The 27,520-nt window shown below is 40.7% G+C and overlaps 1 protein-coding gene across 5 annotated transcripts in view; it reads left to right on the top strand.

The window, feature by feature from the left end:
• Positions 1 to 27,520, top strand: part of SMG7 (SMG7 nonsense mediated mRNA decay factor) — a 121,827-nt gene that overhangs the window by 56,942 nt on the left and 37,365 nt on the right. For all 5 annotated transcript variants that reach the window (XM_089683979.1, XM_089683978.1, XM_089683977.1 and 2 more), the window contains exons 6-14: positions 1,403 to 1,474; positions 3,417 to 3,567; positions 3,649 to 3,784; positions 6,032 to 6,194; positions 12,533 to 12,689; positions 14,465 to 14,535; positions 21,976 to 22,036; positions 23,077 to 23,196; positions 25,034 to 25,469. In XM_089683979.1, the coding sequence (XP_089540105.1) occupies positions 1,403 to 1,474; positions 3,417 to 3,567; positions 3,649 to 3,784; positions 6,032 to 6,194; positions 12,533 to 12,689; positions 14,465 to 14,535; positions 21,976 to 22,036; positions 23,077 to 23,196; positions 25,034 to 25,469 (1,367 nt within the window). The remainder of the gene's footprint in view (positions 1 to 1,402; positions 1,475 to 3,416; positions 3,568 to 3,648; positions 3,785 to 6,031; positions 6,195 to 12,532; positions 12,690 to 14,464; positions 14,536 to 21,975; positions 22,037 to 23,076; positions 23,197 to 25,033; positions 25,470 to 27,520) is intronic.

Raw genomic sequence — 27,520 nt, 5'->3', positions numbered from 1 at the left:
TTTTTTGCACAAAAAGTAGTATGTTTTCTGAAATTAGAGGCCCTTGAGATTGTTGGCTCCATAAAAGTGATTGGGTGGCTCTAGAACCGCGCAGATGACTTTATTCGAACAGCCCTTATCTAGCTTTTAAAGCTGGTATCAAAATCACAGATGTAGCAGCTTGATGTAACTACTTGTCTACCATGCTGTTTATAAACATAAGAAGTGGTTAAGGCTAGGTTCACGCCTATGCAGGTTGCCATTTCTGCATTGCGTTTTGCAGATGTGCCATTCTGTTTTCAGTACTCTTTCTGCATCCTTATTCCAGTTTAGTGACCCAATCTATTGAAGTCAGGCTTTGGCTGCAATACTCTTTTTTTTTAAACCATAGCAATTCCCCGTGGTACCTTTTCTTCACCACAGAATGTCCTTACTCTCCTGGGTTGAATGACACCCAGTGTTGCTCAATCCAGAGGACTAAGGAAAGTGCAAGAAATCATGGCTCTGCCTCATGAGCATGGCACCCTTTGCTAAGTGTGTTAATGTAGAAAGTGGCACTTTTGTCAAATCTGCGCTGTGCTCTGCATCAGCCAGGATGGCACACCACCAGGAGAAGACAGACAAGAGCCCAGCATGTCACGTGAATAGCCAGAAAAAAACGAAATACTTTTGGGGAAGAGGTGCTAGCCTGCAGTCCGGAGTTGGGCTTTAAAGATACTGGTTTCAGGATTGTTACCCTGAGCTAGCCCTCACTATCTAGTGTAGGCATATCAAACTCTAAGGACACTTCTGGGCTGAATTAGGTAGCGTACATTTTCTTAGGGCCAAATAATATTTACTAAAAACACATACTTCATTCCGAAAGATATTAGCGCTTTTCTAAACAACAATGTAGTAATATTTGCAACTCTCCATATTTCCGAGAGAAAGGGACCATAGGACATTTCTCCTAGTATTCGGCTTAAACATTATGCAAGGAAGCAAAACCTCTGTCAACTAGTGAACAGCTAGGGCTTCATTCAGTTTAAAGTGATTGTAAAGGCTGAAGGGCAGTGTCCATTGTCTCCCACTGCTGTCAATCACAGCCAGTAAGCCAGTGAGGAGAAAGTGGGGTGCAGGACTGAGAACTCGGCTTTGTGTCTTATGGACGCATAGAGCAGGGCTCGGGAGCAAACAAGCACCAGTGCCCCCATAGTAAGTGGCTTGCTATTGGGGGCATTGGTCAAGGGGGAGGAGCACCGGCAGGGGACCAGAGAAGAAGAGGATCAGGGCTGCTCTGTGTAAAACCACTGCACTGAGCAGGTAAGTACATGTTGTCTAATCCCGTAAAAACCAGCTGTGAAAACTCCAGTTTGACATGCCAGTTTTAGATTTGTGTCAAATCTTGTCTGAAGTCAAATTTAATATAAGGGTTTCTTTCCAGCTCGCTATAGGAACCAGACAAGCCAGGCTGAATCATATTATAGACATGCTGCTCAACTCGTCCCTTCCAATGGTAAGTGGAGAACCATAATTTGATTTTGGCTCGTGTGTGTGTGTGTGTGTGTATATATATATATCTATCTTGAAATTTCCGCTCGCCCATGGCGAGTTGAAATTATGGTGGGAGCGAATGTGTCCCCCAGGGCCATCTTGCTGAGCAGGCTCGGAGCTCAGGCCAGATCTGTCATTGGCACTGGGAGCCGTCAGACTGCTCAATAGCTGAGCGCAGTGAAAGCAAAGGAAGGAGTGTGTGCTGTGCTCTCTGCCTCCTCCTAGAGTGCAGTACCCGGCTCTGTGAGTGAACAACGAAGTACTGCAACTTTTTCTGGGGGGGTGTCTGTATGCATGTACATGTGTCTGTGTGTGTGTATGTACATGTGTGTTTCTGTACATGTATGTGTGTGTGTGTGTTTATGTACGTATGTGTATGTATATGTATGTGTATATGTATGTATATATGTGTGTTTTTTTTCTTTTCATTATCAATGTCAAAATTACACGATTTCTGCCATGGTAATCAAACTTTTGAGCACAACTGTGTGTGTATATATATTTATTTATTTTAATATATATTTATATACACACACACACACACAATTATGCTCAAAAGTTTGCATACCATGGCAGAAATCATGTAATTTTGGCATTGATATTGAAAATATGACTGATCATGCCAAAAAACGGTCTTTTTTTTTTTTTTTAAGGATAGTAATCATATGAATCCATTTGTTTCGCTCCTTTTTAAATCATAATAACAGAAATTACCCAAATGGCCCTGATCAAAAGTTTACATACCCTGAAATGTTTGTCCTTCATATAGACATACAAGGCAATTAAAAGTTAATTTCCCACATCTGTGGATTTTTAAATTGCACTTCATGTCTGTGTATAAATAGTCAATGAGTTTGTCAGCTCTCACATGGATGCACTGAGCCATGGGGAGCAGAAAACAACTGTCAAAAGACTTGTGTAACAAGATAATGGAACTTTTATAAAGATGGAAAAGGATTTAAAAAGTTATCCAAAACCTTGAATATGTCAGTCACTAGTGTTCAATTACTTAATAAGAAATGGAAAATGTGGGGATCTCTTGATGCCAAGGTCAGGTAGACCGAAAAAGATTGTAGCCACAACTGCTAGAAGGATTGTTCAGGATTCAAAGAAAAACCCAGGGAACGTCAGGAGAAATACAGGCTGCACTGGAAAAAGACGATGTGGTGGTTTTAAGGAGCACAATATGATGATACTTAAACAAAAATGAGCCACATAGTCAGGTTGCCAGAGAGAAGCCTTTACTGTGCCTGTGCCACAAAAAAAGCCCTGTTACAGCTTCTGGCACACTGTAATCTGGAATGATGAGACCAAAATGGAGCTTTATGGTCACAGCCACAAATGCTGTGTTTGTAGGGGGGTCAAAAGTGACAAGAATACCATCTCCACTTTGAAGCATGGTGGTGGCTCATTGATGGTTTTTGGGGGTGTCTTGTGAATCTTGAGAAAATTGATGGTAAGATGAATGCAGCATGTTATCAGAAAATACTGACAGACAGCTTTGTTACTGATGTGGAAAATCCCATTTTTTTCCTCACCAGGATAACCATGATGTGTCAGAGTCTGTAATTTCAGTGAACTCCACTGAAATTACAGACTCTGACACATCACGGTTATTCAGTGCAGTCAGATTTTAAAACTGATAATGCAGCAGACAGAGATAAGGTTGCATTTAACAGATTCCTCTGTGGATATTAGTAGCAACTGATGTTTTCTGTAGTATTTTTATGGCTGATTTACACTACCTGATGCTCAGGCTGAAAAATGTTTTCATTCGCTGTATCCTCTTGGTTTTCCATTTTCAGTATACAAGTGGAAATGTCTACATGTTATGGTCGTCACCTTTATTTCCGGACAAACCTTTCTCTTGCTGTAACAGGATTTTTTTTTTTTTTAATCTATAGGTCAGCCGTATAATCAGTTGGCTATTTTGGCCTCCTCAAAGGGGGATCACCTGACCACTATTTTTTACTACTGCCGCAGCATCGCTGTTAAATTTCCTTTCCCAGCGGCTTCCACCAACCTGCAGAAGGCACTTTCTAAAGCTCTGGAGAGGTATATTTTTAAATTGGCCACAATTTTCTGTTGTTCTGTTTGCTTTCACTGTGCTGATTTTCATTTCTTGGTATTTTCTAGTCGTGAAGAGGTGAAGAAACGCTGGGGTGTCTCTGATTTTATCAAAGCCTTCATCAAATTCCACGGACATGTGTATTTAACAAAGAATCTGGATAAAGTGAGTCCTTTGCGAGAGCAGCTGGAGGAGCAGTTCAAGGTGAGTAGCAAGTAAAACTGTGGGTGGTCATCAGAAACAATTATTCAGCCAGTTTTCCAGACCAACGCATGGCTTTGACAATTGATGAAAGCATGCCTGTTGAAAACTGGTACAATATATTGCCAAAAGTGTTCGGACACTCCTCCAAGTCATTGTATTCAGGTGTTTCAATCACCTCCATGGCAACAGGTGTATAAAATAAAGCACCTAGGCATGCAGACTGCTTCTACAAATATTTGTGAAAGAATGGGTCGCTCTCGAGCTCAGTGAATTCAAGCGTGGTACCGTGATAGGTTGCCACCTGTGCAATAAGTCCATCCGTGAAATTTCCTTGCTGCTAAATATTCCACAATCAACTGCTAGTGGTATTATAACAAAGTGGAAGCAACTGGGAACAACAACAACTCAACCACGAAGTGTTAGGCCACGTAAAATGGCAGAGTGGGGTCAGCGCATGCTGAAGTGCACAGTGTGCAGAAGTCGCCAATTTTCTGCAGAGTCAATAGCTAAAGACCTCCAAACTTCGTGTGGCCTTCATATTAGCACAACAGTGCTCATACTTCATATGGGGAAACGGACAGATACACATTGAAAAGAAGAGACGAACTGCAAGCCGACAGCTATAAATCCTGTGAATGAATGACATGGCCGCGTTGTTTTGTTTTGTTTTTTAAATGGAGACAGCAAGCAGGGGTAAAAGATTCCCCCATTAGCTGCCACTAGATGCAGTGGAGCGGGCAGTGGGAACCTGTTACCTGTTCCACCCAAAAAAACGGGTGGAACATGTAACATGTTCCTAACGGTGAACTTATCCTTTAAAGTAAAACATAAGGCAAATGTTTAAATATACAGTTGAAATGCATTTGCTGCTTATTGTAACTGCTAAAGGATTTTCAATTCTGTACAGCTGGCAACATTGTTACCTTTGCTTACTCTGCTGGATGTAGATGTACTTGAAAAACCTGGTCAGCCTGAAATACAAATAATCAGGGTCTGTAGTAATGTAATAATGTATCAAGTGAAGTTGTGGTCCATTTTCATTTTTACCATGCTGTGTCGCAATACAGATACTTTGCTCTGTGTTTATTTGGTGTATCCCCCCTCTTCTAATACAAGCATTTGTGAATGCTTGGTGCACATCAGAGACATTATTATTATTATACAGTATTTATATAGCGCCAATAGTTCGCTCAGCGCTGTACATTATAATGGGAGACAATACATGAGACCGTACAATAACAATACAATGCAATACACGAGGGGTTCGGGGGCCCTGTTCCTTGGAGCTTACAATCTAGGAGGGAGGGGATAGTGGTACAGGAGGAAATGGCTGTGGGGGATGGAGTGGTAGGAAGAGTGGAGGAGATCGGCAATTAGCAGGGGGCGGAGTAGGCTTCCCTGAAGAGGTGGGTTTTCCTAAAAAAGAGGAGAGTAGGTGATAGTCTGTTGGATTGGGGTAAGGAGTTCCAGAGGATGGGTGATGCTCTAGAGAAGTCCTGGAGGCGGGCATGGGAGGAGGAGACCAGGGAACTAGAGAGGAGGTCTTGTGAGGAGCGGAGAGTGCGTTTTGGGTGGTATTTCGATATCAGGTCCATGTCCTTCGCTTCCCTACTGATACCATTGTGCACAAAGCTTAAAACTGAATTATTACAAAGATGCAATGTAAGCATATTGGATTCTTAAAAATGGAGCTTATGGCGCACGTCTGAGACATGCTCTAATATCCCCTGCTGTCACCAGGGAATAAAACTGAATAGTTATTACAAAGATGCGCAATGGTTGTTTTGTATGCCCTAGGGTCTATACACACTTGCAAATTCACCCAGTCAGCTATTTAGATGCCAGAACCCCAGAGGGGATCCCTGCAATTGGTTGCAAAAGGCACACCCATTGAAAACAATGGAAGGCTGCCAGCTCCTGCAGCTAATTGCAGCCAATCACATGTAATCTCTCATGCAGAATGCAGATTGTCTACATCGAGGGCTGATAGAGAGCATGTGATCTCTGCATGCGAGTTTACATACAAGAGAGTATGATTAGCTGCAGGAGCCAGCAGCCTCCCATTGGTTTTAGTGGAGCTGCTTCTTGCAGATAATTGCCGGAACCCTAGGGTTCTTGCATCTTATCACCAAGTGGAGTGCATTTGCAATTGTGAATGCTCCCCTAAATTATGTCCTTGATTACAAAATTGCCGCCATAACCATCTCCTTATCAAAATGATTAAACAGCTTCTGCTTTTCCTTTCAGAATATGCTCTTTCAAAAGGCCTTTAATGCGCAGCAGCTGGTTCACATCACAGTGATAAACCTGTTTCAGCTGCACCACTTGCGGAGTTTCGGCACAGAGGCTGAGCAACCGAGCTTTAGCGCAGAAGAGGAACTTTGCTGGTCTCAGCTTCTGACTCTCTTCAGTAAGTGTTGATGTTGACAATGTGCTACTCTACCATTTTGCACGGAGAGGTCTGCATCTTTAATGGGTTGTCAGGGCATAGTAGGGTATCAAGATATCACAGCATTGTTGAATATCACAACAGTGTTGGATATTAAAAATCTTAAATGTGTTTGTGAGATTTATTTTACTATAATCTAAAAGGCAAAAATATGCAGTTTGTGTGGCATTTAAAGGATCAGTTCAGTTTTAAAATGGATCTTCTACCTTAAAGTGATATTAAACCCAAAAATGAAAATATATACTGCAGCTTACCAATTCTTGGATGTGGTGGCTGCATTGGTTTTACTTTTCCCATTACTTCATCTGGTGATCTAGACAGTAACACACTTCCTTTCATAAGGTATCTGCATCCAGGATGTATTAGTAAAGCAGATCCCAGCAGCATTGTCAGTCTGGGGTGAGGGTGGTGTTAGATGTGCTAGCTGATTTAGATTGATTTGACTAACAAACTAAAGTGAAATACCAATTAACACTTTATAAGCAGTTACAGCAAAAACCTTTTTTTTTTTTTTCCTTTAAAGGTTTTACATAAAAGTTGACCATTGTAAGCATCCTTGTCAGAGTTAAATGGTTTGTCTCAACCCGCTTAACAGCTATATTTGTCTGGACAGCTTGGTCTGTCCAGTAAGTTGAAAAAGAACAGACTTACTGGCTGGATCACCAGGTGAAAATAAAGGAACAAAGCCTAAAAAAAAGAAAATGAACACATCTATTAACAGCTATTTCACATGTTAACTACAAAACAATATCTTTCAATGTGCTCCAGCCTTATGCAAGCAAAACACTTCAGAGCTGGCTTCTCTGCAATAAGCCTTTCTCTGAGCACATGACGACTGAGACATATTACAATGGCTGAAATCTCAAATCTTCACACCCTTCTTGTCAGAGGAACATTTGCCAACAACAGACTCATTGAATGTGCCCTTATCCATGGTCGGAAACATTCTCTACTTTCATGCCTAAAGCTGGTCATAAATGTTTAGAATCTCGGCCGGTTCAGCAGGGACTGGCCGAGATTAGAATCCTCTGTGGACAGACTGTTTGTACCCAACTAGTTTGTTGTACGACTTGGGTACAGCCATCCTGTCACATTTTTTGTGCAATTGTTGCCAGCAGCTATAGCAATAATCTCTGTGTTCTCCCGGCTGGGATTTGCAGCGACAACAGTACTGTGCTTTCAGAGATGCTATCTCTGAGAAACATTGAGAATGATCATGCACATTTGGAGCATGTCTCCCATATGGCCACCTGGGCATACTTCAAACATTCCATAAGAAATGTAACCTCGTGTAATTCCGTATTATCATTAGCATTATGTTTATTTTGAACATTAAATGCAGCAACCTGCTGGGAAATGATATTCAAGTGTTTAACTTCAGCATTAAAAAAAAAAAAAAAACTACACCACCTCTTTTCCCAGTTTTTGCTTGTGCTGAGACACCTATTTGTATTGCTCTGCTATCCAGCCAGCAGCAGAAATAAGTATATGCTCTTCACCTTATGCTTATTTAACCTTTTGCCACAAATCATTTAATCTTCCCATTTCTGGGCTTGCAGAAATGGGTCAGTAGATCCTTGCATGGCCTGAATAATAACCTCAGTGTTCTTTACTTCTGCCGCCATTTTTAAATAATCTCTCTATTTAGATAATTAAAGTATATTCAATCTATAACACAGTCACCAATGCAAGATTAATGCCACCAAATGCTGTTGCTTATTACACAGTGCAATAGAACACCAAGTTACAGAGAACAATACTCATACACTGCAGCAAAAGCAACAACAGCCCACAAAACCTTTCAAAAACCAAATATGGGAGCCACAGATATGCATCTTGCACAATTAATAACCACGCTAGCCACTAAGGTTCACAATAATTGAGCAAAAATTACTAGCGGCACTCAACAAACCTTTATCAGCAAACAAAACTGGTTAGAGAATTCTAAAATACAATACACCACAGTTAGGAATATTTATTCCAAGCACACCAAGCCCCTCCTGCCTGGCTCGCCAATTCTATAAGGAAATGGGAAGTGGTTAAACTAATAATACAGACAAAAATAAATATCAGTAATATTAATCCACTCCCATTTCTCACTGTTTGTTAGAGGTAGTTCAGCAATGAAACACAAAACACACATTGTAGGTGAAAAGGATTATATTGCACAAAGAATTAATATGAATATCTTTGTTAGAGATAAGGAAATATTACTTTAATTACATAGAAACAATGACCAAGTCTAAGGCATAAAATTATATATGTACTTTACCAGCAACACAGGTGTTAGCAAATAATAGAACCTCTGTACCAAAGAAGACAAATATTCAAGCAATTATAAACTGGAAAGATATCTAGCCAGCAAAGGCATCCGAAGTTACCATTCTCCAGTCAAGTTCTCTCCATCTAGACTTCAGTCAAGAACCCATACCCCCCCCCACTGAGTGTCCTCTGTCTGGGTGGAATTATTATACTAGTTATTTCTTTCGCTAACTTTGAGGAATCTCTGGTCCAAACTGCACAGTCATTCCTTTCTCATGAAAGCATTTGGATAGAAGTCCTCTCTGCTATGATGCTTTTCCATAATAATTACAATCTCTCCTTACTATTTGGTGATCCAATGCCTACAGCATGTATAGGTTTAAGTCTCCAATCAGCCTAGATTTTTGAATAAACAGCCTCCATATTAGCATACTAAAGCCATATAATCAAATGAAGATGCAGTGTCTGGTAACTGGCCACCCCTTTTTTACCTTTTTGTCACCAGCCCTCTAGGGCCCCATACACTTGATGAGTATATCAGACGAATGATCGTCCTTCTTCTTCTTTTTTTTTTCCTTTTGCTAAACTTCCGAAAAGTTTTGATTCTTGTACGACGTACGATTGCTTTGAAAGTGGTATTTTTTGTACGATTTTCTGTTCGTGTGTACTAGGCTTTAAGGCAATGCTAGTCTCATATCGAAAGATTTACGAAAATTCGAAAGTGATGTAATGTATTGTATATTTGAACATAAACTGTACTGGTTAAACAAAAATCATATGATCTAGTATAATACCAGAAAAATGTTTGTGCTTGTCCTTTCGAATAATTTTGGACGAAAGCTGCTAACAATCAGATTCTCGTACAATTGCTTTGAAAGCGGTATTTTTCATATGATTTGACATACTAATGATGGCAGCGAAGACTAGTTCTGTTGAGAAACAGCAGGCAATCTTGTCCTGTGGTGTGTCCTCTTACTATGTATTACAAATATCTTGTTAATCCCTTAAAAAGATATTAAGTACATATATTTCCTATGAATGCAAATATTACTGGGCAATGCGATTTCTTATTTTAGGCCCTCTTTTTGCTTTCTCTATGCCCTTAGTGAAATTCTCTTTGCTGCCTTTCCCAAAGATAAAGTTGAGCAGAGGTTTCGACCATCTGTCATCTTCATTCCCAGCCATGGACATGAAGAAAAACATCCTTACCCTAGGTTCACACCTAAGCGTTTTCTTCAGCGTTTTGTAGAAACGCAGTACAGTCCAGTTAACATGATTTCCTATGGGACATGTTTACATCTGTGTGTTTTCACCCAGTGCGTTTTTTAGAAAGGGGCAGGGAATTTTTTGAAAGCAAAAAGTTGCATTTTTGTTCTATAGACTTCAATGGAAACACTTCAAAAAAGCATGTATTGCTTTTTTTTGGCATTGTGTTTTAAATCTGCCTAGCAACAAGAAAAAAAAGTGTGTGTGTTACGTATTGCTGCTCTCTATAGGCAGGTGTTTCCTCAGTACAGACAAGCTTGGGTGTCCTAAAAACTCATCTCTAGCTGAACTTCAAACTTTTTATCGGCTCACGCTAACAAATAATGAGAAGCATTTTGTGTCAGGTGGACTGTCATTTGCTACAAACCAAACTGATGTAGACATCACCTCTTGGATGATGTGACCTACATCTGCAGTGCAAAGCTTTGCTATTTTACAGTTTAGCAGCTCAGTTTGCTTCTTACAGAGATAAATCTGTTTTTGTTTTTTTAAACTGCAGTTCTTTGACTTTCAAATGTGTTTTGTTTTTGTTTTTTTTTTGCTTTTTGTTTTTTTCTTGAATCAAATTTATAGTGTTTTCCCGACAAGAAATGTAATTTCTGGTACTGTATGAGACTGCATAGTTAGGGCTCATTCACACATGCATCAATACCCTATGTTTATGCAGCAGTCAGCATTTTGAAAACCTTATAACCGCCTGTCAATGCCTGCCATGAATATTACAATGGCACTGCACAGTGCAGTTCACACAGGAGCATTGTGTTGTGTCGTGTTAAATTAACCACTTCAGCAATAGACACTTTCACCCCCTTCCTGCCCAGGCCAATTTTCAGCTTTCAGTGCTGTCATATTTTGAACAATTAGTCATCCAACACTGTACTCAAATGAAATTTGTATCTTTTTTTTTTTTTTTTTTTCTTAAGACACAGCTTTATTTTAGTTGTATTTAATCACCACTGGGTTTATTTTTTGTAAAATAAACAAAGACCACAACATTTGAAAGAAAACATGTTTTCTTCGTTTTGCAACTAAATACTCTTTCTTCAATTTAGGCCAATAGGTATTTTGCTACATTTCTTTGGTAAATATATCCCAAATCAGTGTACAGTGCATTCATAAAGTATTCAGACACCCTTCACTTTTTTGTTTTATTGTTGTAGCCTTATACTACAATTGTTTAAATTATTTTTTTTTCTCAATCTACACTCAGCACCCCAAAATGACAAAGTGAAAACAGAATTTTATAAATGTTTCCAAATTTATGAAAAAGGAAAAACTGAAATATCACATTGGCATAAGTAGTGTGACCCTTTGCAGCAACACTTGAAATTTAGTTAATTTGCCTCCCATTTCTCTTGATCGTTGCTGAGATGATTTGAGTTCACTTGTGGTAAATTAAATTGATTGGATGTGATTTGGAAAGGCACACTCATCTCTATAAAACGACTCTCGGCTGACAATGCATACTGTATCAGAGTAAAAGCCATGAAGTCAAATGCCCTGCCTGAAGAGCTCAGAGACAGGATTACTAAAAAGCACAGATCTGGGGAAGGCTACCAAAAAAAATCTGCTGCCCTGAAGGTTCCCAAGAGCACAGTGGCCTCCATAATTTTTAAATGGAAAAAGTTTGGCACAATCGGGACTCTTCTAAGAGCTGGTCGCCTGGCCAAACTGAGCAATCTGAGGAGGAAGGGTCTTGGTAAGAGAGGTGACCAAGAATCTGTTGGTCACTCTGACTGAGCTCCAGAGATCCAGTGTGGAGATGAGACAAAGTTCCCGAAGGTCAACCACCACTGCAGCCCTCCCAACGATCTCAGTTTTATGGCAGAGTAGCTAGACAGAAGCCTCTTCTCAGTGCAAAACATATGAAAGCCTGCATGGAGGGAAGCGGTTAAGCAGCGTGTCACTTGTTAGCTGCCTCCATTGATTTCAATGGTGATGCTCTGTAACCACACCTCAACAGCACCTGGAGCATTTTTGGTGTGCTAGTGAAGCAATTATAAAGCTTTAACTGGGCACGGGTTGGGGAGACAGTGGAGGATCCAGTATCCCAGAATGCACTGAACAAAATGGAGAACTAGGACAGAGCAGCTCCAGCCACTTCTAATATGTACAGAGCAGCCATGTGCTACCTCCATTTGCTTCTGTGTGTAGCCAAATGCATCAAGCTAAACCGCAATACTTCAGTGCCAGGTAAGAGAAGAGGTAATGAGCATTATTGCCAGTTGCAAAACTTTGTGTCAACATAGTTGAACAGGACAAAGCCAAGTGTCAGAGATCAAGGTATACAAATACATCTTGCAGAGAAGTCACAAAAATGTCTGCTATCACACAACCGAACCATATTTCAGAGTAGATCAGGTTTTCTTCATCACTTCCCACTAGAAAAGCAACACTTTTGTGAGCATTTATCAAACATTCTTGAAGAGTTTTTAACGCTTCATAAACACAACAAACACGTCATAAACACCATCATAAATGCTATAGGGGCGTTGGTGAGCATTGCTCAGGGCTTCATAATGAACACGTGTGAACAAGCCCTTAAGGTATTAGTCTAGTGTATAGCTGGACACAAGAAAAAAAGTTTCTTCTCCCCATCCCCTGTGTTTCCCATTTCAGATACTTTGGTAAATCAATTTTAGTTTATGGTGGTAGGAAGTAGATATGCTAAAACTAATGAAATTCATTTTCTAGTATTTTTAGTATTTTTTTATTTCTACTTTTGTGAGTTGTGTGTTCTCTGGTTTAAGCTTCACATTCTCTGTCCACAGTGTCGTTCCTGGGTATCCTTTGCAGAAGCCCGTTAAAGACCCACCACTGTGATGATACATCCTGTGCCGATCCACTTCCCGCTATCAAGGTGTCACTTGACTGGATGAAACTGCGTCCCAGTGTATTCCAAGAGGCTGCTGTGGAAGAAAGACAGTAGTGAGTGATAATATTGATGTGGGCATTCCTCTCTGATACCGCTCAGCAGTTACTTCTTTTTTCCAGACAGCATTTTATTAAACTGCACAAAATCTAATGACCTGTAACAGTCCATCTAAGGTTAAAGAGTTCTGCTGTAGGTTGTTAAATGTTTTACATTGTTCTTTGCCTTAGACACCATTTACCCCGATGCAGGTACAAATGTGCAGTCACATATTTTCTTGTTTAGGTGCGTTATATTTGGGGCAGCCCATTCATTTTAAAGTGCTGCCCTACACAGAGGTAAGTTAGAGTGAATTTCAAATAATGTTTATCAGCCAAACAGAAAATGTTAAAACCATATTGGCTGGATCAAAAACAGACATCCACAATAACCCCAGGGATGCGTATAAACAGATGGGTCACTTTTTGCATATGATGATGTCATGTTTTGCTGCATAGGAGTCATGTCAGAATTCTAGATGTAGCAAAAGTTTGTGCTTTTTCATCTGCATCTGCACTCTATTGAAAATGGAAGTATGATATAAAGCCGTGGTCAGCAACCCATAGATCGCAATCCACCAGTAGATTGTGGCCAGGTGACTGGTAGATTGTGATCTGGGCTTGCTGACCCACCATCCCAGAGCATCAAACAGAGTGCAATGCAGAGGAACTACTAGTAAAGTTGGAGCTGTAGTAGGGAGCAAGAGCTGCATAAGCCAGTACAGGAAACTCCTGAATGCAGGAGTTTTGGTGCTCTTTCAGAACATGCACCACACCTGCAGGATATAATAGAAGTCTATGGCAAAGCACAGCCAGGAAAGTTGCAGATACACTGCGCTGCACCCACGATGCAGGTAAACCACAGCACATCAGTGTGAAAGCCGCTTTATAGGGGGCTCAGAACAGTAAGGGTTCAATCACATTTGCAGTACAGGGGGGGGGTGGGAAATCCCCATAGTTAAGATGTGTTTTTACCACCCCTACCCCAACTGCACCCCAATTTAGCTGCAGTGGCCAGGTGTGTACACATGTTGCAAACGCAGCAGGAGTTATACGCGCTGTCAAGATTGGGTGTAGAACCTGCCAAGCATGACTCATACAAGTGAAAAAGGCCGCTCTGCAAGTGCTGTGCAGTACAGCAAACAAGGGGTTAAAGCAGGCAGTGTTATGCTGCTTTCTCACCACCTGCTTTAACCCCATGGACCCTGCAGAAGCATGCAGTTGCTGGGGTCGTGCAGAGTGGCCCCATTTACTTGAATGAGGAGTGATTTGTTCATTTTTTTAACTCATTGTTCCTTTAGAGGATATTGTTTTTTTTTTTTTTTTTTAAACCCCCACTTACCTGGATGCTGGGTTGTCCTCAATTCAGATACTTACCCTGCGGATACAGACTTGTCCTGCTGTGATACACTTCTCCACTTCCACTGCTCTCGTCCCGCACCACCATTTTTTTTTCCTGACATCGTCTGGAGGTGCCTGTATCCTCCAGGTTTAGGCAGCTGTCTTCCAATTACGTGCTGCCAGGCCCCTCCCTCTTCTACTTTTATGAATGTGGGGAAAAGATGCCTCCTGGGATTTGTGATATGCATATCCCAGGAGGCCCCGGAAGTGCTGCACGCCATTTTGGCCTAGGCCAGAATGAAGAGATGGCGGACCAGGACATAGAAAAAAACAGATGAACAAAAAATTAAAAAGGGTCGGTTTTTGTGCAGCGGAGAGCGGAGGGTTGGAAAAGAATAACGTTACATTTTTAGTGTTAAGTTATACTTTACTATTTGTCTTTTTTTTTGCAGTGTGTGGCCGTGGCTAATTTCTCTGCTAAACAGTTTCCATGTACTTGAGGAACACCTAGCCAGTGCCAACAGTAAGTAGTGTGCATTTCCCTGTCAAATTGCCTATAGAGGGCTCTGATTTTTGTTTTGTTTTTTGTTTTTTTAGTTTTGAAAGTGTTGTAAAGAGGCAGTGGGTGCCTTGCCATGCATAGCAGCCTTGTTCTCACATTGTTGGGATAGTGTTTAATCTGTTCTTATGGATAGTGTACATGAAAGAATGATCAATGATCTTGCAGGCTTCTCACTTGTGTTCCTGCTTGCCATTCCAGATATTGGGGTAGAGATGGATCTAAGCATGCTTGTTGCACGGTTTTACATGTGAATTATCTTTATGCCCATAAAGTGTTAACCCCAAATTGGGAAAACCGGCTTTATATGCTATATTGCATTGTATACATACAGACTAATCCTCATGTAATTAGTTTTATGTTTAGTAAATACCTGGTTGATCTTGTCGTTTGCTGGTGCTGCCTCCTTGCCTGTGACACCAGAGTGAGATCGTATAGAGCAGCTGATGCCACCTTTAGTGCTCATGCTCTGCTTTCAGTGAACTGGGAAGCCATTCAATTCCTCCTTTTTTTGTCCATCCTAATCAGCCCATGTGACTGTAGAGTCTTAATAGTGGGCACTCACACAGTCAGTGTGACTCGAGCCCCCCCTCCTCTTCCATCCCAAGGTTTTCTAGTCACAGGGGAAGCAAAACTAACAAGGATGAATGATTGAGGCACCCCCTCCCAATTAGTCCCCCCTCAAATACACACAATATACATAGGCAGGAGGGGTGTGTCTAATGCTGTAATTGGCAGGGCAGCCCCTTCTGCTACAGTGTTCCTTAGATGACCTATAGAACATAGGCCATCACATTGATAGAGGTTTGTTCCACAGATCTTTCCCTGTGGACTTGAACAGCAGGGGAAGATCACTTGCCTGCTGCAGCAGATGTCTTATACACATCTTCATAAGGAACAGTGGCAGTTAACCATTGTGCATTTATAGGTTATCACCATTCAGGCTGCATAGCAATTAGTGACTTAAAGTGATACTAAACCCAGGACCCTGTATTCACTATATCTGGTCTCCCACAGTACACACAACGTGGAAATCCAATTATTTTAGTAAATAGAAACTGTTAAATACATTTTCTCATCAGCAGTTAGAGCAATCTTGTGACTTCAGCAGAGCACTGGTTAAAGCTTGTAGGAGGAGTTTTCTTTCTGCTCTAGGAGGATGTGAAACCCCTGAACCTCTGTCTGGACAGTGCTGATTGGCCCTGTGCTGATCACATGCACTCTCCCAAGAAAAAAAAAACCTTTCTAGCAATACACACCAAACTGAACATGTGCATGTGACTACGGATTCAGTCTGTATCAGGTGGACATTTCAACAAGACGAGGGGCAGAGAAGAAAGGATCAAACAGCCTTTTTACACAATGCAGATGATTAACCCCTTAGGTTCCACAGTGAGTATAACAAGCATGCTTGTCTGCATATACAGACTGATTTTACTGTTGTGGGTTTAGTAACACTTTTTATAGTGTTACTAATCCCAGGACCCTCCAATTCACTCTATCTCTGGTCTCCCACAGTACACACAACATGGAAATGCAATTATTTTAGTAAATATAAAATGCTAAATACCTTTTCTTATCAGCAGTATGTAGCAGTCTTGTGACTTCTATCTGTGTCTGGCCGAGAACTGGTTAAAGCTTGCAGGAGTTTTCATTCTCCTCCAACTGTCCCATGGGGCTGCATGAGCCCTTGACCCTCTGTCTAGACCAGAGGTGGGCAAACTTTTTGACTTGAGGGCCGCAATGGGTTCATATATTGGACCCGGGGGCCGGACTAGCTGCTGGCTGGCCCAGCCACTACCATGCCATCCATAGTAAGTATAGTAATATTCCCCCATAGTAAGCATAGTAATTATTCCCCCATATAGTAATTCATCCCCCATATAGTAATTCATCCCCCATATAGTAATTCATCCCCCCTATAGTAATTCATCCCCCCTATAGTAATTCATCCCCCATATAGTAATTCATCCCCCCTATAGTAATTCATTCCCCATATTGTGTCAATTCACTTACCTTTGCTCCGCGCGTTCCTCTTGCCGTGTTCCCGCGCCGTTCCGGTCTTCAGGGCGGACTGTGAGAGGAGAGGAGTAGAGGAGAGGAGTTCATCACGCTGCCCCGCCTACATCCTGACAGCCAATGTTTGCCACGCTCCGCGGGCCGGATTAAAAGGTCCGCCGGGCCGTAGTTTGCCCATTGCTGGTCTAGACAGTGCTAATTGGGCCTGTGCCGATCACATGCATGGGGAGAATCTGAGAAGACAGGCTCAAATGGCCTTTTTACATAATCTGGTGGATTAAAGCAGAACTCCACCCAAAAGGGGAAGTTCCGCATTAAGGCCTCCCCCCCTCCTCTTTCACATTTGGCAGTTATTTTCAGAGGGGAGGGGAGGGAGCGGGTACCTGATTTTGACAGGTACCCGCTTTCACTTTGAGTAGAAGTGCTCCTTCCCCCTTCCCTCCCTGCAGTCTTCTGGGACACAACACAGGTCCTAGAAGACAGAGGGACCAATCTCAGTGCACAGTGTGGCCTACACATGCACAGTGGGCACCCGGCTGTGAAGCCGCAAGCTGTCACAGCTGGGTGCCCACAGCTAAGGTGCCGGGGATTGAAGACGATACACAGTGCACCCGTGGATCTGGGGATGGGTAAGTGTCTGTTTATTAAGTCAGCAGCTAAAGTTTTTGTAACTGCTGACTTTTAATTTTTAAACGACTGGAGTTCTGCTTTAACACCTTAGCTTCTACAGTGAGTAAAAGAAGCATGCTTTACTGCATATACTGACTGATCTTGTGGGTTTAGGAACACTTTAACTATTCAGCAGCCACATGTCCAGGTTCTTTTGCCTCAGTATTGGATAATTGAGCCAGGCAAGTCTCTTCCTCATGAACTACATTTTAAATTGTTGGCAACCTCAGTATAGTTTTTCACAAATGAATTTGCTGTGCCTCTTTATATAGAAATGGTATCAATTTAAAATCACTTTACCTTTTTTAAGCAGTAAAAAACCTTCGCTAAAAGAATTATATGAACTGAAACACCTGACTTCTGAAAATGCTAGATACTTGGCTGTGCTGCCAATCCAATGACTTCAGGACTTTGAGTGGGTGACAGCATGTGCTTGCTTGCTCTGTGCCAGTGACTCAGAAGCAAACAAACATAATACTGTCTTTTCAAGTCATATGAGTGACTCGGAAGTATTTATGGCACAGGAAGCCAAGCAGCTAGCATTTTATGAAGGTTGGACCTAAAACCATTTCCTTTTAATGAACATACTTGTAAGGAGCTGTGTGGGCAAGGTGACCCCCTAAATTGTAGTTATCTGAAATTAAGTGTTTTCTGAGACTCACTAGCCAGACCAAGCAGTCAGAATGGACAAGCTTGCTGTGCATCAGCCTATTGGCAGATTAGTGATTGTTTACAGGTTTTAATAATTTACAATATTCTTTTTGATGAGGAGATGTCTGAATAGATGTGCTGACTTGAAATGGTGGTAGGACCTGCTCACACCAGCGGGAGCACATTATGCTCCATATAAAACACTTCTTACTTTTCTCACTTCACTGTGTACTGCAACGTGTTGTGACAACATGGTGGTGGCATGCATTGCACTGCATAGAAATGCAAAAGTAGATATTTTTACGCACCACACACTACTGAACATATGTGTTGTATACAGATAACACAGGTGATAATTGTTTTCTTTGTGTTGAGCCTGCTTTGAGCAATAAGGCTCCTTGTACACTGGGCATTAGTTGTGTAAAGTCATGTTAAAAACGCAAGTTTTTCAGCAGTTTTTACCATTTTTGCATTAGCATTTTGCCGTGTTTTTTTTTTTTTTTTTACCACATTTTTCAGCATTATAGCGTTTTTACAGCTAAAAAAAACTCTTGTAGAAACCCACTAGTTCTGGGTTTTTTTTCCAGCAAGAAAAATGCCTCTGCCAAAAACCGCTGATTAAAGCCTATGTGTACATGGACACATAGGATAACATGCTGGCAAGTCTATTGGCTGTAGAAAAAAATGTCTAAAGCCAAAAACAGCCACTGTAAAAACGTCCAGTGTGCATGAGGACTGAGAGTCAACCCATCTCAGTGCACCTGGGGGAAGTCCTTAAAGTTGAATTCTGAGAACTTGGTACCCATTAGCAGTAGAACTGGAGAGGTTTTGAGCGTTCTTAACATCTTATGCCGGCCATAGACGGTTCATTTATCGGCCCAATGTTTGACCGAAAAACGAAAAATCGGTCATTCTGTTGCCACCAATGCTTACGAAAATTGGCCGTTTTTCGTAAATTTTCCAGCATAACCGATAAAAGAAACGAGGAGGAACCGCGAAAATCGTCCGACGACATTGCCCCACTAAAAGTGCGAATATCGGCCGATTATTCTTTCAGACAAAAATGCGTCCGATAAACAAACCGTCTATGGCCTGCGTTAGTGTTGCTTTATGCCATGGGATCAGAATAATCATTTTAACAGTGACATTTAATGATAATGTGTCCGGCGAAAATATGGCACCGGTGTTATTGCAGCTAAATCAGGTGGTTATTTACAGCCTGTACACTGCACTGTTTATGGCTGCACCTACCTACATGTTACTAAAAGCTTTGAATTATTTTAAAAGCCAGACTGTTCCTTAAAGTATAATGAACGGCAGAACTTTTTTTTTTTTTTTCTATTTGAATATAGTGGAGAGGGATTAGAACACCTGTAAGGTTTTTATCACTGTCTGAGCCCCCATTAGAGAGATTCACCCTCCCTATTTGTCATGTTTACTATTACATTGAAAGTGAAAGTAAATAAAACCTCCTACATTCTAGGGACAACCCAGAATAGTAGGACGGAAAATCTTCCAGTGGGGACGCTAGATCTGGTGACAACCAGGGATTCCCTCACTTTGAAGGGATTTCCTCCCACTTACTGTTTTGGTTTAGACAGGAAGTGAAAGGAAATTTCCCCAATGGGACAGAGTTGGCAAACACAACCCTAGCAGGGTTATGACCCTCCCTTACTCTATCCAAACATGGAAAAAGCTTTAGTTCTAATTTAAGCACGATTTGTGTTTAGCCTGGTGTACTGGGGCTCGATGTTTCTCTGAGTCCTCCACACAAGAAGAAACGTAAAGTGCCCAGGCTATGGATATTAAACTGTTTGCATTATTAACAAGCAGTAATAGAGCTTTAAAACAAACTATCTCTGACTTTCTAATTGCTTTTAATGTGAAATTATTCATCTACAACATAGTCTATAAATCGGGTTTCAGTTGGTTTCTTACAGTTTAGAGAAACCTGCTGGTTGTTTTATATTAGAAAGCTGTAAGGCTGCTAAGGTTTGTTTAGTGTTAATAATAGGAATGCACCGAAATTTTTTGGTGGCCAAAACGAAAAATAAAAGCATTACCTGAGAAACCATCGAAAGATCCCGGCACTGGGCATAGAGATGCGGGAAGGAAAGATGACCTCCACTCATCTCTATGCCCTTGGAGGACCGGAGCAATGTCACTAGATCGATGCTTTTTTTTTTTTTTTTAACAATGCTTTACATTGCAGAGGAGAGATGTGGGGTCTTATTGACCCCACATCTCTATAAAGAGGACCTGTCACTAATTATTTCTATCACAAGGGATGCATGCATTTCTTGTGATAAGAATAAAAGTGATTAAAATTTTTTTTTAAAGGGACAGTGCCAAAAAAAAAAAAATTAAATATAAAAGAAAGTTTAAAGTGTCCCTGTCCCCCCCGTGCTCTCACGTAGTGGTGAACACATACATAGGCCATGCCCACATATGTAAATGGTGTTCAAACTAGACATGTGAGGTATCGCCACGAACCTCAGAGCAAGAGCAGTAATTCTCACACTAGACCTCCTCTGTAATTTTACACTGCTAACCTTTACAAATTTTTAAATCATCTCCCATGGAGATTTTGAAGTACCGCAGTTTCACGCCATTCCACGAGCCTGCGCAATTTTAAAGCGTGCCAAGTTGGGTATCTGTTTACTTGCCGTGACATCCTCTTTCATATTTTACTAACAAATTTTACAAACAAATTGGGGTATATAATATTTTTTTTTTTTTGTAATCAAAGTATTTTTTTCCCCAAAAAATATATATTCATTTTTAAAAACTTTGAATTTTGGTTGTCAGCCAAGTGCATTTGAATTTTCGTTTTCGTTACCAGAATTTTCATTACGGTGCACCACTACTTTAAACTTTTACTTATTTTTTAATAATATTATACAAATCCATTTTAAACCAACAACATACAGTATAAAAATCCATATTTAATTACTATCCCCTTACTCGTATTTATCCTCCCACCCCTCCACCCCCACTCTCCCTTTGTCTTCTAGGTCCTTCCATTTACTTCCTGTTCTTAGTTTGTTGATCTATCTTACGGTTTCCCCTCCTTTTCTTTTTCCTATTTCTTTCCTTTCATTTCCCAACTCCTTAATTTGTTTTGTTTTCTTTTTTCCTTATACTTTTTTTTTGTTTTTTTTTTGTTTTTTTTTTGTTTTTTTTGTTTTAATCAAAGTGTATTTTTTTCCAAAACATATATATGCATTTTTAAAACCTGCGCTTTTCGGTTTTCTGCCAAGTGCATCGGTTTTAGCACCAGAATTTTTATTTTGGTGCACCACTAGTTAACTTATTCTCTTAGCAGCTTGTCTTATCCTGCTCCCTGTCCCCGAGCTCCTTCTCTTTTTAAACTAGAGATTAGAGGCTGGAAGACTGCTGAACCCTTGCTTGGGATGAAGTTAGTTATGCTTGACAGAACTACTCTAGTGTTTCTGCTGTTAGATTTGTGGATGAATTACTCCACAATGCCCACAGTTACTTCCACCTGAGTATGACTTAATGGAAATCTGTCTGAACCTGGAAAGGTCTTGCCTTCTTGTTACCCACTATTCCAGTCTATGTAAGTTATTCCATCAGTCAACATCATGCAGTAAGGTAAGGTTGTATGATGGTATATTATGTACAAAGATAGTTGTATGTCATGAAAACTCATTTACACCCTTGCAAGCGCCATGTAGCACTGGAGATCTTGTCACTGGAAAGAATTTGCTAACAGCATCATTGCTTTGGAAGGACACAGTGGGCAGTGGAAACCTGCTTACATGTGTCACTCCTGGAGGAACAAGGCGCTCTCTCGCTGGTATCTTTTGGTTTAGCAGAATTTAAGGATGTTAAAAAAACACCAGGGAGCAACATATACAAAAGCCGGCATGTGCCCTCCTAATTTTTCTGGAGATCCTGTCTCTGGCATGTTCTCACTAACAACAGAATCACTAACATGACGTTGTCCCAAGGCTGTACTGAAATCTTTAGTATTTTATTAATGTGTGTGTGTGGTGTGGTAATGTTTATGTAAATTAAATTTTTCTTTTTTTGTGCCACCAGTGTTGCCACTTCCAGAGGAATTTGAACTGCAGGGATTCTTGGCTCTTCGACCTGCATTCAGGTAAGTGTGCATCTCTTATTACATGCTGGAAAGTGAAGTTTTCCATTCTCCAACCATGGAAAAACAATGTTACTGTCAAACATGAACACTAACAACTTTCTCGAAATGCTTAAAATATCCAGTTTTTTTTTTTTTTCAAAAGTCCTAGTAGTTGTGCTCTTTTCATTGCCTCTAACCTCTCCCAATGGCTACTGACATATTTAACCAGTTCAGCTTTCACATTCTTCACAATGCTTACATTTTTTCTATGGACATGTTTATTCAACAATAACTAAGTTTGCTTTTGGTGATATAGTCTTGCAAAAAAAAAAATTTTTTTTTTATTTTTTTTGTGTGCAGACAAATGCTTGCCATACTTGTATAGATTTTTATTAGAAGATTTAAGAATGTTTGTTCGATTTTCTAATTGTCAGTGGGGTCAAATCGAGGTTTGTTTTAGACCACAGTGAATGGACAATACAAAGGACCAGGATGGAAAACTTTTCTTGATCAAAAGAATTTGCTGACAGTGTGTGTGGTTTTTGTTCATACATGCATTCATTTTAAAGGAGAATGTTAAACAAAAGTGAAATTTTCAAACAACATTTGTCTAATCCTCAAATTCGCAAAGAATTCTCATCCAAAAATCTACTAGTGTATGGCCAGCAAAAGTAACAAAACTTTTTTTTTTTTTCTACTTTTTATCAGTGACAAAGGGAAAGGAGGACAGTATGTACTTCAATTAAGTTTTTTTAGGGTCCACAACTGGTAAGTCAGGTGTCCTTAATGTAAGGACTGTGACTGACAGTCTGGATTCACCTTTCTTTGCTGTGTGAGAGGCAAGATGTCAGCACCCAGTGAAATAACTTGGTCTTGTGGGAAATCTTTAAGCACCAATGAAATCTTGGTGAATGGTTTATATATGATGGTGATTTCTGCAAAACCTGAAACCGGAAACTGTTGCTTCAGTTTGGTCTCAGTGGAATAGTTTGTCCAGGGTATATGAATATAGCTTACCTGGATAGAATACATGTTCAGCTCTTTCTTTGTGTCCTCTTTAGGAACCTTGATTTCTCTAGAGGTCATCAATCCATTATTGGAGATCGGGAGACCCAACATCGTCGAATGCGACCAGTACGTCTTGTGTCATTGGGAAAATGGATCTGTGAGAACCAGCCAAGGTGATTTCCTTTAACACCTGTCTGTTACCTTAGGCCTTTTTCACAATGTACGTGAAGAAAAACTGATGGAAAAAACACACAGATTTCACTTGCAGAGACATCAGTTTTCATGCGTGCTTCAATGAGTTTTATATACATTGCAGATTCCTGTGCAAAAAAAAAAATCTGCACATGATACCAGTGTTGTGGTATGAACATGGCACATAGAGAACAATTGATTTTGTTGTACCCTTGTAGAACACGTGCAGAAAAACTGACATCTCTGCACACTGCTGTGAATGAGGCCTTAAGGCTCTTTCTGCTCTTTTTTTGAAGTTTTCAAATGTGCTAAAAACATTCATGTGCCGCCAAAGTGTTTTAAGAAAAATGTAAGATTTTCAAAAAATAAGTTTAAATTTTGATATTTTTAAACATTGCTACTGCTTTAACCTCTTTCACTTACAGCCGTTTTTGCATTTTTTATGTCACACTATGTTTGCGCAATATCAAGATCAAAATTTGACTATAAAAAATTAAATTACAGTAAATTCAGTAAAATAAATTCACGTTAATTTTGGGGCGCAAAAACACAATCCATTACCCATGTTTTTTTTTTTTTTTTTCATAAAAGATGATGTTGCACTGATTTAAATAGATATCTAAACTATGGGCCACCTGTAAAATGACAGCAAACTTAGATACGCTATATTTTCCATAGCAATGCTTTAAAAAGCATACAGATCACCAGTTTAGAGTTAACTGCAAACAATGGTCCTAGAAATATTGCTCTCTCTGGACGTTTTCTCATATAGGCACCCCTGACAGGGCGGGCTTACATTTTTTTTGGGGGGGGGGGTTGATGTTTTTATGTTCTTGAGTGTAACTTTATTTTAATTTTTTTTTACTAAAATTGTATTTATATAACATAGGTAAAAGTCTCCTATGTGATATTTTTAAGACAGGTTCTCTTTAGTGAGACATCAAGGGTCCATTGAAAATAATGGAGTATAGATAATGGCTCCATTAGCTTCTGGGGGCCAGGAAACTGGAAGGGATGTTTTACACTTTGCTTTTGAGTTCATTTTAGCTAGGGTCTCCCACCCCCAACCCCCTCTTCCCTGCCAATTCCCTAATGTAAACTATGAATAACTTCCCCACCTACTTTATATAATGAAGATGGAGAAGAATTTGTACTGTAAACTACAAATTACCCCACCACCCGTATAATGGAAATGGACATGAAATTATTTCCCAAATAAGTAGAGCTGCCTAGATTTGAGGACACTGCTTTCTCTATAAATACAGCGCAGTAAGTGAGCATTGCAGCCCTAAAACAGGAAGTATGTAATTTTGCAAGCTGACTAGTTGTGGAAATAAAGGGGGGGGGGGGGAGAAGTCTGGAAAAAGGAAACCAATGCAATCAGCACATTTAAGAACTGATACATTGAATATATATTCAATATATTTTTAGACTTCTAGAACACTTTTAAGGAAAGCCTGTACAGAGATGAATATGGAAGCTGCCTTTGCTGACATTCTTGTAAAAATGCTAGTTATCCTTCGGTCCCCTTACACAGCAGGCAGAAACCATCCTGCAGCTATGTAAAATCAGCCTAAAGGTTCGTCTGGAATCACTGTTTTATTATTGCACTGCAACACAAGATCTCAGAACTGGAGATTGCTTGGAGTTTGTCTAAAATCCAAGAGATATTTTGGAGAGTAATCTCTCTGTGTTGCATGGATACATTACCAAGATAAGATTTTTGAGTTTTCCCTAAAATCTCCTTTTGATGTCTGTTCAAAAAAAAAACATTAGATATGTATTCCCCATTGATTAAATATTGTTTTTCCTCGACAGGCTTATGCAGTGTCGCAGCGTTGATGGAGAAATTACTTTTTCCACGGATATCCCAGAATTGATGATTGAAGATGCAGTTGATGCGGAAGACAGGTCCTCTCCACAGGACAACAAGCACGCTGAAACTCAAAGATCTGAAGGGAGCCCTGGTTTAAAATCGGTACTGTCCACTGGGCGTAGCCTGAGCTGTGAATCCTCTGAAAAACCAGTGGTGACTTTCAAAGAGAACATTAAACCACAAGAAGTAAATCGGGAATTGCCAGCACGAAGCTACACCAGAACAGTGAATGCTGGCAAGGAGCAAAGAGACTATAACAAGGGCATGAATGCTGCAGGTAACAAGAAGGAAAATAACAATAAAAGGAAGAATGATCCCAAGAAGACATCTGTTGCTGAAAAAAACCAGGAACCTGCAAAGCAAAGCATTGCTGTACAGGTATGTGTCCCATATGGTGACAAGCCCTGAAAATTATGTAGTAGCAGGACTGACAGAATTACTGAGACACCGCATGCAAAGGAATGGCATATAACATTTGTTTGTTTACTCCTCTATGGAAGCTTTTGGCTGACTCCTCAAAGAAAACAGCTACATCTGCAGTTTAAATATGTGTAAACTATAGTATCTACTGCCATAAGATTTTTATCCTTGACAAACAGCATATCCAGGTTCTGGACTTCAACTGCAGTTAAAGGATAGAAGTATGGAAGCTGCCAGTGGTTGCTTGCTTTTGCAAATGCATGCACAATCTTTTATGCGCATTTCTGGTATCATGGTGCTTCACTGACTGCATGCTTGTTTGGATCAGTGATTTTGTACTAAAGCAAGCATGAGGGCTACAGCCCTGGAACTTTGTCCTTCAAAAGCAAGTCAGTCAAAAGCAAGCTTATTCATGCATGCATACATATATAATTTAGTCACCAGCACATCAAGGGGTCTTTGTTTCACTAGTTTTTTTTTTTAACTGGACTGCTTTCCAGGTCCAAATCTGCAGCATTGCCGCAGTGCTTGAACTTGTCTTTTAGCAGAAGTGCTGGTGACTCTTCTGGGTTGCTGATGCCAAATCCAAGAAGCATGTAACTTACTGGGCCTTCGAGAGAGGCAGTCGCTTACTTTGAGCCCTGTGGGCCAAGTGATGACAATCACAGGAGGTTCCTGTGTGTTTCCTAGTCTCCTTGGGCTCTTACCACCTGTGGACCTCTTGCACCAGTCCATATGTTTTGATTTTAAGATCTGTGCCACACCCAGGGCCTGCAACAGCTTCCTCAGAGAAATGCCCTGTTCTTGGGACATGAAAAGTCCCTCACAAGTACATGATAATCTTCAGTGTTCCTCCTCTCCTATCTTGAGAAGGACCTGGATCCTCATAGTCGCTCAGACACACATGCTTTTTGACACCTCGATTCTTGTATTCAATTTATTTCTCTTTTCTGGCATTCACATTGTGGGATGCTCAAGCTACCTCTTGTGAAGAGAATCAGCATTTTTCATCCTTGTTGTTAGCACATTCCTGAAGCGCACCTGCAAGATTTGGCCAGATCGGGTTTTGTCAGTTTCCTGTCTCCTGTAGGTAAGGTTTTTCAGCTCAAGCCCTCTCTAAAAAGGTCCATCAATTGTGTACCTCTCCTATGTACCTCCAGTTACCAGAGAACGTAGTCCATCCCTTCCTTCTACATCTCAGGAGTATAGGGCATTGGAGAAACCACCTCTGGGCAGTCTCCCCCTCTGCTATTGTATCCTAGCACTTCAGTCCCTTTTTCAGCTGCCAAGGATTTGGATTTTGTGCAGGCCAATGGTCCTACCCTATAGAACAAGTAGTCGATGGTGTATTTCTTCAGCTTCTTTAACAATATGGTAGCTCCTCGGATAGTTTCATCCAAGTTGAGAGATAGTTGTCGCAGTGCCTTTGGCCCTGGGGAGAGGTGGGACTCCTTCCTGCGACAGGGCATGCAACCTGGGCTATGCGTTGGACAATTCTGGGACTATTAATGTCCAAATGAATAGGTCTCTAGGACCTAGGAGCTACTTGCTCTACTTATCCGCCCCCACCTTCCCATTTCACCACTATATAACTGTCAGCGCTACCCTGGGGCTTAGGTCTGATGAAGGAGCTTACTGCGCATTCTCCGAAATGTGTTACCGCCTCCATTCCATGTCATATCCAACGTATGCGCTCCACGCCTCGTTTTGGAGTCACATCCATCTCTGCTCTGATGGACGCGCTGCCGCTGGACAGCTGGATGTCCCTTTCTTTAACATCAGGAATATTGGTTGCTACTACGATGAGTCTTTTATTCCTGTAAGTGCAATTTTAATTTGTGAATTCATAAATCACCAATACTAAACTTAGAGGCGCCTTCCTTCTTTTTATGTTTACTTGCATTAGAGCTTTTCTTCCACTCTATAAAGAGCTGCCCCAGTGTTATTGCTTTCTTCCATCCCTGACATCCATCTGGCACCTCTTTCCAATAGCCACAGAGGTTGGTCTC

Source organism: Staurois parvus, unplaced genomic scaffold (genome assembly GCF_062004578.1).
Source record: "Staurois parvus isolate SC_StPar_1 unplaced genomic scaffold, SC_StPar_1.0 ptg000332l, whole genome shotgun sequence".
Taxonomy (NCBI): Eukaryota; Metazoa; Chordata; class Amphibia; order Anura; family Ranidae; genus Staurois; species Staurois parvus.
This window is presented reverse-complemented; position numbering and strand designations above follow the sequence as displayed.